This window comes from Podarcis tiliguerta, assembly GCF_965153285.1.
Source record: "Podarcis tiliguerta genome assembly, chromosome: 4".
Lineage (NCBI taxonomy): Eukaryota > Metazoa > Chordata > Lepidosauria > Squamata > Lacertidae > Podarcis > Podarcis tiliguerta.
The window spans coordinates 94,483,183-94,496,013 of NC_139537.1; the positions used below are offsets into that span (position 1 = coordinate 94,483,183).

Here is a 12,831-nt window from a genome sequence, read left to right on the forward strand (position 1 = left end):
TGCAACTCAGGGTAACTCTTTATGCAGCCAGTAGTGGACTGTGGCCCACAAAATCACGGATATCTGGTCCCATTGCCTTTAATTATGAAATGTAAAGTTGGAAAACTTCTCATTAATGGGCACCATTGCATCTTATTTTCCTGCAGAACCGTTTCAGTTTTCAGAGCACAGAACGGACAACAAAATGATATTAAGCATTTTTTAAAAAATGTTTTCTAAAGTTGAAGGTTTTGGCACATTTCCTATATTTTCTATTTAAGTCCAACACCAACAGGAACCTTGTGAACTATGTTTCCCATGGGTCCGAGCATCCCTGGGTGTTGCCAACAGAAGTTAGTGGAGGCACTCTCGAAAGCTTCCCCTTATCTCCAAGGGTGTAAGGAACCTAGTTGAAAGAGGATCAAGAAAGCCCCTTTGCACAGCCCACACTGTTTTTTGGATCCAAGCCAACAACTTTGTGTTCCGTGACAGAGAGCCGGAATAAATTCTAAAAATTAAGAAAGCAGAGGTTATACAGGATAAAGAGTAAATGTGTTTTCCTGTCCCCTGGGAGAGACGTTATCTCTTACAAAGAGCAGAAAATCTATGGGCCCTGCAATGCAGCGTTGGCAAAGTTTGATTTGAAAACGATTTAATTCCATTGCATTCTCTTCCCTGTGGCAGAATATCATATCATATATCCCTCTAGCTTATATTCTTGATCATAGCTTAAGCTGTGCAACAGTGGAATTTTTCAAACTGCAAAACCCACGGTACAGAATCTCCTGAATTAAATTTATCGCATTAGTGATACACACACAGAAAGAGAGAGGCAGAATATAATTATGAGCGTGTTAAAGTTCTGAATTCCATTTTTTTCTGCTCCAGCTTTGTTTTAACTCTCACGATAACGGTTGCCTATGATGCCAAAGAAAGGTTTTAATCATGTTTAAACACGCATTCGTTGATCGTAAGAGTCATTAATGGAGTTGATTGCAATCCCATCTTGGCGGAAAGGTGGGCTAAATAAAATAAGTAAGTATTAAATAAATAAATATTAAATAAATAAATATTAAATAAATAAGTGGTCAGAATCCTGTGTCTTCTTGGGCTCTGACTACACATTATTCTTGAATGTGTGCCATGAAGCCTCATCTACCTGCTTCCTTGCTGCAAGTTGGACCAGAAAAGAGTAGAAGGGAAAGTTGGGTGCTTATTTCTTTTCCTTCTCTACTGCTTTGCTTCTCTCTTTTTTTAAAAAAATAATAATATTTATTAGAAGTTTAAAAGTTACAGAAAATAAGCAAAAGAAAAAAAGAAAAAAGTGAAAAAAAGAAAAAAGAGTCAATACATAAAAAGAGAACAAAAAACACAATACATCAAAACACAAACAAAAACAATTAAAAACACATCCAATATTTATCCTTATCTTTCATTAACTTATTTCCTCGACCTCCTCACACCTCCCTTTTTTGTATTCCAGTTATTAAATATATCAGCAAATCCTTTCCATCTTTCACTGCTTTCTGTCATTTAATTATCTTAATTTATTTTAACCTTATCTTACCATCAAAACCTTAAAATTTATTTATACTTAACTCCTTATAATATTTCTACTAAAGTCATGCAATTTCATTCCAACATTTCCTAACATTCATTAATTTTACAATATTTCTCTAAATAGATTTTTAAATTTTTTCCAATCTTCTTCTACTGCTTTGCTTCTCAGTTCACAGTCTCCCCATCCTCCGTTCCTCATATGTTCCAGACATATCTGTTTATTCTCATGCATATGTATCTGGGATCCCACAGGAGGAGAAAGCAACCAGAGGTAATTTATTGCAACAGAAGATTTGTGATCTGAGTTCAAATTTTAGAGCCCCTTCTTCTATAGTCACAACTTCACTCTGAAGTGTCCCATCTCAGTGCTGTCTCATGACACTTGTTCAGATGCAGTGGGCAGTCTGAGCATTAAGAAATCGATGAAAGTTCATTCACAGAGAACACCATTGCTGTGATCTGGAGGCTGAGTCAGATTTGTGAGTCAGTGTATCCTAGTAGGGAAGGTCAAGACAGGCGGGGAATTGTGGTTAGGGTTTCCATAGTTAGGAAAGGAAGAGTTGAGTAGAAGGTCCTGGACTTGGGTGAACCTGACCCACAAAACTTGTTTGGAGTATTTGGTCTCTCAAAAGGCTATTCCAGAGTCCAGTCAGAGAGCCAGGAAGTGAAGCTTTAGCAATATAAATCTGCTACAAGGGAATATTATTTTTTAATCTTCTGGGGCACATACCCTCCAACATTTCTCTGATGAAAATAGGGATGCCCCATTCCATAACGATAATTTTACTATTTACGCCCCACACATCTTACTGTGTTACTTACGTTTCCGAGCACAATTCAAAGTGTTGCTACTGACCTTGAAAGCCCTAAATGGCCTCGGCCCAGTATACCCAAAGGAGCGTCTCCACCCCCATCATTCTGCCCAGACACTGAGGTCCAGCTCCGAGGGTCTTCTGGCGGTTCCCTCCCTGTGAGAAGTGAGGTTTCAGGGAGCCAGGTCCGCCCTGTGGAACACCCTCCCACCAGATGTCAAAGAGGAAAACAACTACCAGACTTTTAAAAGACATCTGAAGGCAGCCCTGTTTAAGGAAGCTTTGGTGGATTACTGTATTTTAATATTTTGTTGGGCGGGGTATAAATAATACATTTTCATCATCATCATCATCATCATCGTTATTATTACTGGGTTGCCCCAGCCACTCTAGGCAGCTTCCAACATGTATAAATCCACAATAAAACATTTTTTTAAAACAAAAACAAAACCACTTCCCTATACAGGATTGCCTTCAGATGGTCCTGGGGTTGGATAACTCCAAACCCTCCAACATTTCTACGATGAAAATAGGGACATCCTAAGGAAAAGTGGGGCATTCTGGGATCAAATCAGAAACCGGGACGCCTTCACTAAATCAGGGGCATCCCTGGAAAATATCCAGATTATTCAGAATCTTAAAAGAGTGGAGAGGTGGCTTGAAACGTCCTACAAAAGACATTATTACCCAATTGTCCCTCAGGGCTTCTTGCACCTGCTGCAAATGAAATTGAAAGGAGCCTTCCTGTGGGAGGAGAGTCCAGGTACGTTTTTTGCCAGACGTAAATCAAAGCGTTCAAGGTCCTTTTGAGGTGGCTTTTATATGAAACCAAGAAAGGTTCCCAATAACAGTTTACTCTTCCTTATTTATATTTCCCTCATCGTGTAATAAAAAGAGAGCAAATTATTTATGCCCTGATTAAGAGCAAGATAGTTAACTCATAATTCCTGTGCTGCTTCATAAATTAAGCCTTCATTGCAAACGAAGCACGGTTAATCGTCATCATGAGACAGAGAAAAGCCAGCCGTTTTGGATTCTGCTGAAAGATGCCTCTGCATCTGCCAGGACTGCTCCAAAAATTTTGTTGTCTGATGCGGACCAAAAAATGGTGCGTGCACAGCCCTGCCAAATTGAAGCGTGTAATATTTTAGCCTATTTGAATCCTTGGGGCAGAAAATCTCACAACTCTCTCCTCTCGGGCAATGAAATATCAATAATAATAAGTTAAACACTTTGCAGCTCTCCTGACTCCTAAAATCAGTCACATCCTTACCTCTCCCTTTCATAGCCAAACCAGAATGAAGAGAAATGATCCACGTTTCTCCACGTGTCTTTAAATAGGACACCAAATAATAACTTTTGGAACAAAATTTAGATTACTTTGATGCAGAATGTTGATTGAATTATTTTTAAAGCCCATAAAACATACAGGGACCTTTCTCTATGAGTTGTTTGTGGCCTAAATGCTCTTTTTAAAGCAATGTTTCCTTTGCCCGGCCACATGCGGGTAGGTGTAAAATCACCCCAGGTGACCAGGTAAGGTGGCTGTTTTCAAGCCTGCCCTTTAGCTTACGCAATTAGCTGGTCTTTCTTTTATTGCCAGCCACAACCCTTTTGCATTTTGCCTCTCAGCCCTTCCTGGTGTGTGTCCTGCTATGATCTGAAGTTGCATTAGCGGTTAGTCTGTTTGGCCGAAGCTCGCTCTTGAGAGTTCTGTAAGGCGAAATAGGGGCAGCATCTATTAGGAAGTGCTTTGGGTGTGGTGAAACACTTGCCCAGGGTTGACTACCTAACCCTTGATATGTTTTTCAGCTTGGTAGTTCTGTTCCCTGCTCCACTGCAGTACATGAAATTATCGAACCAAGTCTAGGGTTCCAGCTTCGTCGTTCCAGGGTTCTATGATCTTGGAGGCAAACCGGGGGTGATAATAAATTCTTCTTAGTTTGGAGAATTTGGAACCTTGGCTATATGTGTACTATGCCTAAAAACGAGCTTTTAGTTCAGTGCTGTGCTATTGTGGCTCATAGATCAGTGAGAATTTTTACCTTGTGGTGTACCTTGCTCAGTATATCAAAACCAATGAACACAATGTTATGGGAGTAGAATGTTATTGCCATTGCAGACATAGGCTTCTGTCTGTGATTCCCCCTTTTCTTCCCTGTTGGTCACTCCAACTGAAATAAAAGCTCATTTTTAGGCATAGTAGTCCTATAGCCAAGGTTGCAAATTCTCCAAACTAAGGCTGTGTCATTTATTATCACCCACTCCAGGAGTGACCAACCAGGAGAAAGAGGCAGCCCGCCTAGGCGGAGGCAGGTAGGCCGACAGAGCACAATAAGTTCCAGTCGACCACCTTCTCGAGCTCTGCCTGACTGCCTGCCTGCGCCTTTGCCATCTGCAGGCAATCTGAGCTGGGAGCACATCGTTGCTCCCTGGCCACCACAATGTATTGCCAGCTCGAAAGGTCTGAAATCGGTATCGCAATCTGAACCAGTGTCAGACAATTTACCGATATATTGCACAGCTCTACCTGTTACAAGGGACGCAGGTGGCGCTGTGGGTTAAACCACAGAGCCTAGGACTTGCCGATCAGAAGGTCAGCGGTTCGAATCCCCACGACGGGGTGAGCTCCCGTTGCTCGGTCCCTGCTCCTGCCAACCCAGCAGTTCGAAAGCACAAAGTGCAAGGAGATAAATAGGTACCACTCCAGTGGGAAGGTAAACAGCGTTTCTGTGCGCTGCTCTGGTTCGCCAGAAGCTGCTTAGTCATGCTGGCCACATGACCTGGAAGCTGTACGCCAGCTCCCTTGGCCAATAAAGCAAGATGAGCGCCGCAACCCCAGAGTTGTCCACGACTGGACCTAATGGTTAGGGGTCCCTTTACCTTTACCTACCTGTTACAGCTTCAGCTTCCAACACCTCCTCGTCCTAGGCTTCTCCCTCTTCTCCCTCTGACGACTCATTGTTGTCCCACCACCAGTCCATGACACCAGGCAATGCTGAGCTTAATGGACCAATGGGTCTGATTCAGTATAAGGCTGCTTCCAATGTTCTTAGCTTCCAAGGGGTTCAGGACAGGTTGTGAGGCACAGACAGCATCTATCTCACTGAATAGTGGCAGGGTTGGCTGAAGGGAGGGCCTCTGTCCCTCCCCCCAGGGAGCCTTTTGGTGAGGTTACAGGTAACTGCCGTAGGGAGGAGAGGATGGGGAAACCTTGCTTTCCATGAACCACCTTATCTTTGACAGAAAGGGAAAGATAACATTGGCAGTCTGTTTGAAGCCACTTTTGGGTTGCTCGTTTTGAAGATCTCTCACTCCACCTAGCGGCTAAATGCACACACCTTCAGTTTTGCGAGAAAGCCATTTATTCGTTTAGGGTGGCAACTGCAAAACGCTTTGCCCAGGCACACTAGTATGCCATTAGAAGGGCTAAGGGGTGTATTCAGCATGTTGCGGGAAGACCACTGTGTTGAATGGATTTACAGTTCTGAATAAGAGGATAGTGAAGCATTGCTCCATCTCCCAGCCAGGATTTGGCCAGTGACATCATTATGGAGGGAGACACTGCAGTTCATAGAATCATAGACTTGGAAGAGATCCCAAAGGGTCATTAAGTCCAAACCCCTTGCAATGCAGAAATCTCAACACACAGTCCCCCGTCCAATTTGAAACCATACCAGACCCTGCTTAGCTTCTGCAAGTGTGCTAGCAGTTTCACTGCTGAACCTCCCTGGCATGATATGTCAGTGGCACCAACCCCTGCCACAGCTGTCAGACACAGGGGCCACAGCCTAGGGAGCAGTTCCATCATTGAGTCCCAGCTGATAGGGGACAAGGGGAAGCGGAGGATGCTATCCTGGTGTTGCAAAGAGGAAATATCTACATCTGTTGTGACCGTCATAGTGAGTTCTACTTCTGATGTTAGTCCAGAAACAAGTTATGCCCTGGGCTTAACTTGTTTTGGGGAACCTAGTTTAGTTGTTAGGTATAGTTCATCTGGTAGAATATCTCCGGGTTGTGGGTTCGAGCCCCACGTTGGGCAAAAGAGTCCTGCCTGGCAGGGGGTTGGACTAGATGACCCCTTGGGCTCCCTTCCAACTCCACGACTCATATGTCTAAACATTATGGTTTTTTTATCAGTTGACTTCAGAATTTATCTCTAGACATAATCACCTTTTATGTAGACCCCTTTAACATTAGAAATATGTTAAATGTCTCACATTGCATACCAAAGACAACAATTTTTAGATAACCTAATACTTGTGGACATAAAAGTTATTCTGTCTTGGTTTGTCCCAGTAAAGAATAAATGGTTACCACATTTCTAATACAGTGCTACCTTGGGTTACAGGCGCTTCAGTTTATAGACGCTTCAGGTTACAGACCTCGCTAACCCAGAAATAGTACCTCGAGTTAAGAACTTTACCTCAGGATGAGAACAGAAATCATGCGGCGGCAGGGGGAGGCCCCATTAGCTAAAGTGGTACCTCAGGTTAAGAACTGTTTCAGGTTAAGAACGGACCTCCAGAACAAATTAAGTTCTTAACGCGAGTTACCACTGTATACTAACTTATAGAGTTGATCTCGCCCAGCCTGATTTGTTGCTAAGCTACAGGTTTGCTTATTGATGTTATATTTCAAACTTCCTCCATGAGTCCTCCCCTGATACGTTCTCATTTTTCTCCTGGGCTTTTATTTCTTTATTTTTACAACTTAACGTTTTGGCAGCAAACAGCAAATGCTCCACTACTTCTCTGTAGCCCTTTCTAATTTACCCTTTCCGTATTGTGAATAACATCTAATAATTGGACTGTGTTTAATTCAAACCACTGTGGGAAAGGAAGGGCAGCCCTGGGCCGCTGCTTCCTGTTCGGCTAGATTGTGTGCCCCCTTTCAGCAATATCATATGAATGGCATTTATCATTAGCTACACTGAAAAGGACAGGAGAAGCAGGGGCTGTAACACAGTGATCGCGTAGTAGCTGCGTGAGATAGCACTGCAAAAAATGGAAAACCTTTCTGGTTGGAGGTAATAACTATAAAGCGAATTACCAGATATCATGTGCAGTAACGCTATCTAAAGTTGCCAAGGGGAGAAATCACTCATAAACAGAAAGCATTCCCCAAGGTTAGTAACTCTTTAGCTCATGCAAGGAACAAATGAATTGATCAAACTGACAAATTTGATTAGAATAAGGCTGGAAATATTGGGAAATCGTGCGGCTTCTGCTGAAACCAGCAGGGCTCGCTCTTCCCTCCTCCTCCTTCCTCATTTTTTCCCTTAATGGTAAAGGGACCCCTGACCATTAGGTCCAGTTGCGGACGACGCTGGGATTGTGGCGCTCATCTCGCTTTATTGGCCGAGGGAGCCAGTGTACAGCTTCCGGATCATGTGGCCAGCATGACTAAGCCGCTTCTGGCAAACCAGAGCAGCACATGGAAACGCCGTTTACCTTCCCACCGGAGCGGAACCTATTTATCTACTTGCACTTTGACGTGCTTTCGAACTGCTAGGTTGGCAGGAGCAGGGACCGAGCAACGGGAGCTCACCCCGTCACGGGGATTCAAACCGCCGACCTTCTGATTGGCAAGTCCTAGGCTCTGTGGTTTAACCGACAGCGCCACCCGCGTCCCATTTTTTCCCTTAGTTCTTAGCAAATGAAAACAAGCGGTGGCAACCCACTGGCATTTAGGAATTCATTTGTCTTTTTTGAAACTTTTACGTTACCTATTTTTCTTAAGAAATTTAAGGTGGTGAACAGTGAACTGACAGCTGTGATTAAAAAAATAGCCACCAGTGAAGTGGAGCAACAGCTGGGGTACCTTCAGTGCCATGACATCACCATATTTCATCCAGATGTGATCCCACCAACTGGCTCCCCCCCCCCCAGCACTGAACAGGATGCGTCAAAAAGAACCATTGGTGTTTCCAACTGCGAGGAAGCCTACCACTTTGTGGGTAGATGTTTGTGGGTGGAGTCAGCAACATTGCGCAGGATTATCGGGCACAATCCTGTCCCCTTTTCGTGCTTCTGGTGCAGAGATGGGAAAGGCTTGTGGCCCTCCAGATTTTGTAGGACTACAGTTCACATTATCTGTGTCCACTGGCCACGCTGGCTGGGATTTATTAGAGTTCTTTCTTTCTTATTATGGAGGGAACGGGTGGCACTGTGGTCTAAACTACTGAGCCTCTTGGGCTTGCCGACCAGAAGGTCAGCGGTTCAAATCCACGCGATGGGGTGAGCTCCCGTTGCTCTGTCCCAGCTCCTGCCAACCTAGCACGCCAGTGCAAGTAGATAACTAGGTACCACTGCGGTGGGAAGGTAAACTCCATTTCCATACGCTCAGGCACTCGTCCCATTGCACCAGAAGCGGTTTAGTCATGCTGGCCACATGACCTGGAAAGCTATCTGTGGACAAACGCCGGCTCCCTCGTCCTGAAAGCGAGATGAGCACCGCATCCCATAGTCACCTTTGACTAGACTTAATCATTCAGGGGTCCTTTACCTTTTACCTTATTATTTACATTTGATCCTTCCGCCTGAAGAAACACATTCATAATTCAGAAACAAAACAACCCAAAACAATTAATGACATTTTAAAAGCAGTTTCAATTAAAGCATTATTTCAGCTAGTCCAGAAGGCAACAGGTTCTCAGTCCCTGAATTCGTGTTTGCATGGAAGGAGCACATGAAGACTGATCTGCTTCTGGCTTTAGTATAATCCGATTTGTCATTTAGACAAAATTCATTTGTTATTTGCATGAATCAACCGCTTACTAATCCCTTAACTAAGGGAGAAGAGAGAGAAGTGTCGTAGAATTAGTGAAATAGTTCTTGTTTGAATCTTACATGACTAGGCATGAACAAGATTCTTGCATGAACAGGCATGTAGTATTAGATATTATTTCCTTTTAAGGAGTTGGCTGTTCCCCCCTGTTTTCCTTTATATCTTACGTCGCTTTCACTCATAAAATATTGGATCTCCGGAAACCCTACAGCTAATTGTTTTCTTACCCATCTTTTCTCAAAATAGAATGGCCTGAGTATTTGAGCTTAACTACTGGGTTTATATTAGCCATCCATCTCGGCTATTAAATGCTCACCCAGATTTTAATATATGGTGTTGCTTGAAGGGGGGAAAGAAATTCATACATTGGTTTATCTTGTGTGCAGCCTCCAGAGCAGGCCTGCACAACTTGTGATCTGTTGAGCCGAACTCAGTTCACCAGCCATTGTGATACCCTTCCTAACCCTGTTTTTGCAGTCCCAGGTAGATAGCAGAAACAGGTTAGGGATGGCTGGTACACTAAGCTTGATTCCATGGGTCACATGTTGTGCAAGGCTTCTGTGGGAAAAGGGAGTTTCCAGCCACACAAAAATAAGTGTCCTATCTCGTTGAACTTTACAAACAGAGATATGGTAAGGGTAAAAAAAGGTTGTGTTTTGAAACCACTCTTTAACTATCAACATTTCGGAGATAATTCCTGTGATTTTCAATTAAAGAACGAAAGCTCTTGCATTCTGCCATTATTTGCAGCAAAGGGCACAGACGGTCATTAACCTGCTGCTTTTCCCCCTCTGCCTTGCAGTTCAATTTCGCCGTTTAGTATTGAGAGCACAAGGCGCCAGAGAAGGTCCGAATCGCCTGACTCTAGAAAGCGTCGCATCCACAGATGTGATTTTGAAGGGTGCAACAAGGTGTACACGAAAAGCTCCCACCTGAAGGCTCACCGAAGGACGCACACAGGTAAGGGTTTTGCCAAAGGTTTTCGCTGTATGGACAGTGTGAGCAGCAGTGTCTCTCAGCGGGCACGTTCTATTTTTGACATGATGAAAGTGCACCGTAAACATGAATGAGCTTTCACCACTGTGTAATAAACAGTAATTATTTTCAACATATAGCCTTGGGGGTTACTAAGCTTCCCAGCATCATGTGATTTTTAGAATCAGAGGTTTTCCTTCCATGTGGGCACACCTCTGTTGTTCCTGTTCTTTCTCAGTTAAGGTCAAACTCTGAAAAATCAGAAGTATTATTTTTGCCCTAGGCCCTCCAGATGTTTTGAGACTACAATTCCCATCATCCCTGACGACTGGTTCTGCTAGCTAGGGATCATGGGAGTTGTAGGCCAAAAACTTCTGGAGGGCCGAGGCTGAGGAAGCCTGCTTTAGATCATTAGGGGGAGAGAAGGTAGGGTGTAACTGTGAATGGGGGAGGAATTAATTCAGTTTTCATTTTAATGTGAACCTCCCTGATTCACATTTCCTAAACCAGTATGTGATCTGAAATGAGGCCATCCTTCAAAATTTGTAGTTCTCAAAGTTTTGCAATGTAATTCTCCAACCACAATGAAAAACATACAAAATGTGTAGGGGGAAATGCACACAAATATGCTTGGATTGGTGAAAATAATGTACAAAAATGCATTGTGTTAAGGAAAATGTGTACAACTTTTCCTTTCTTTAAAAACTGAAAACTGATGTGGGAATAGGGAGAACTGGAAAAAGAAGCAACGGGAACTGGCAGATTAACCCACCGCTACCTAAGGTCTGTTCCAAGACGCGGGTGGCGCTGTGGGCTAAAGCCTCAGCGCCTAGGGCTTGCCGATCGAAAGGTAGGCGGTTCGAATCCCCGCAGCGGGGTGCGCTCCCGTTGTTCGGTCCCAGCGCCTGCCAACCTAGCAGTTTGAAAGCACTCCTGGGTGCAAGTAGATAAATAGGGACCGCTTACTAGCGGGAAGGTAAACGGCGTTTCCGTGTGCGGCTCTGGCTCGCCAGAGCAGCTTCGTCATGCTGGCCACGTGACCCGGAAGTGTCTCCGGACAGCGCTGGCCCCCGGCCTCTTGAGTGAGATGGGCGCACAACCCTAGAGTCTGTCAAGACTGGCCCGTACGGGCAGGGGTACCTTTACCTTTTTACTTATAACAAAGCAAATGTTTTGTCTCGCCATCTTCAGAGGACCTGGATAAAAGTCCTGAACTTCCATCTGAGCAAAACAAGAGGAGAATATGTATGGAGCTCGGTAGGGGAAAGAAGAAAAAAAATCAGGATTCCAACTGATTAAAGTTACTGTCAGAATAGAAGCCCCTTACGAAGAGGGAGTCTGAGCAGTGAAAGAGAAGCAGGGGCTTGGCCTGAACTTGACATCAATGCTCAACACATGAATGTTGGAGGCAGGGATACTCCCTATTGAACCCATAGCCATCACATAAGTACCATCTGAAGGGGGCTGGTCTGTGCAAGCCAAACTCTAGCAAGCAAACGCTCATAAATGCGCCCCTTCTGGACGCTTGTGTCCTTTGTTCCGAATGCCTCTTTAACCAACGCTTCGCCTTTCCCATTTTTGGCCTCAGGGATCCCAAAAGCGTTCTCTTGCCTGCTGAGGAGGAGCCCCCGTTCCTTTGCCACAGACCCCTGCCCAGTGTGTTGCAGAGGTTCCTGTGGAGCATTCTAGGCCACCCTCTTCGCTCAGGCAGGTCACAGCCTCTTGGGCTTCAGGGTAGCCGCGCCTGAACTGAGAGTGAACCTTTAGACCACACCCGGCAGTGCCCTGTGGCTGCACACTTAGGGGAGGGTAAGTGGTGGGTAAGCTACCTTTCAGCAAAGGTTGCCCCTGGTTTCCAAGGAACCCCAAGGCCACTTGGAACAGACCTTAGAAACCGAGGGTAGAAGGCACAGGGCCAAGAAGGGGTGCATGCTCTCAGCACCTCTCCGTGGTGGTTTGCCACACCCGACTTGCAAAACCAGAGAGAGGTTATGAACTCCCCGTGGCCACACCGGGGGGGGGGGGCATGAAGTAACTGGTGGTTAGCCCTGTGGCTTCTAACGGTTGCACATCAGAGCGCAGGAACCAAACCCTTTTCATAACTTCTATTCTCCTTTGGAGCCAGATGCTGACTGATGTTAAGTACTGCAATCCAGACTGCCTTTGGAGGAGTGTAATTTTGTGTGGGGTTTAATATATGCATTTGCCATGGGCTTTTGCGTTTAGCGGTTGGAACACACTGCAGCGTTCGCAGCACAACTTTGCCTTAATTAAACCCACCGTACGGAAGAGCTCGCTGGAAAGCCCCTCCTGGAAAAAAACAACAAAAAATCACAGGGTGTCTCTGATTGTTTTAATCACCTGAGCTTGTAAATTTTACTCGCGGGCGGCAATCCTAAACCCAATTAACTGGAAAATAAGCTGTTCTGCTAAAATCAGTGGGAATTAGTTCCAAGGAAATGTGCCTGGATGTCAGGCTGCTCATACCTAAACAGATGTTTTGCAACACTTGGGTTAGATGTGTTTTCGGTACAAAATGTCTTTTGATTTTAGTATCCCTAAACAAAAATGCTAGTTTTTTTTGGGGGGGGGAACCACCCTCATTAAGGCACCAGTAAGTGGGGAGCACAATAATGATTCTATATTGCTTTTGTTTGGGTTTTTTATCATAATATGCACGCGGGTGGCGCTGTGGTCTAAACCACAGAGCCTAGGG

General features: G+C 44.6%; 1 protein-coding gene across 6 annotated transcripts in view; it reads left to right on the plus strand.

The window, feature by feature from the left end:
- Window positions 1-12,831, plus strand: part of KLF12 (KLF transcription factor 12) — a 228,647-nt gene that overhangs the window by 181,517 nt on the left and 34,299 nt on the right. For all 6 annotated transcript variants that reach the window (XM_083435893.1, XM_083435890.1, XM_083435892.1 and 3 more), the window contains one exon: window positions 9,943-10,100. In XM_083435893.1, the coding sequence (XP_083292019.1) occupies window positions 9,943-10,100 (158 nt within the window). The remainder of the gene's footprint in view (window positions 1-9,942; window positions 10,101-12,831) is intronic.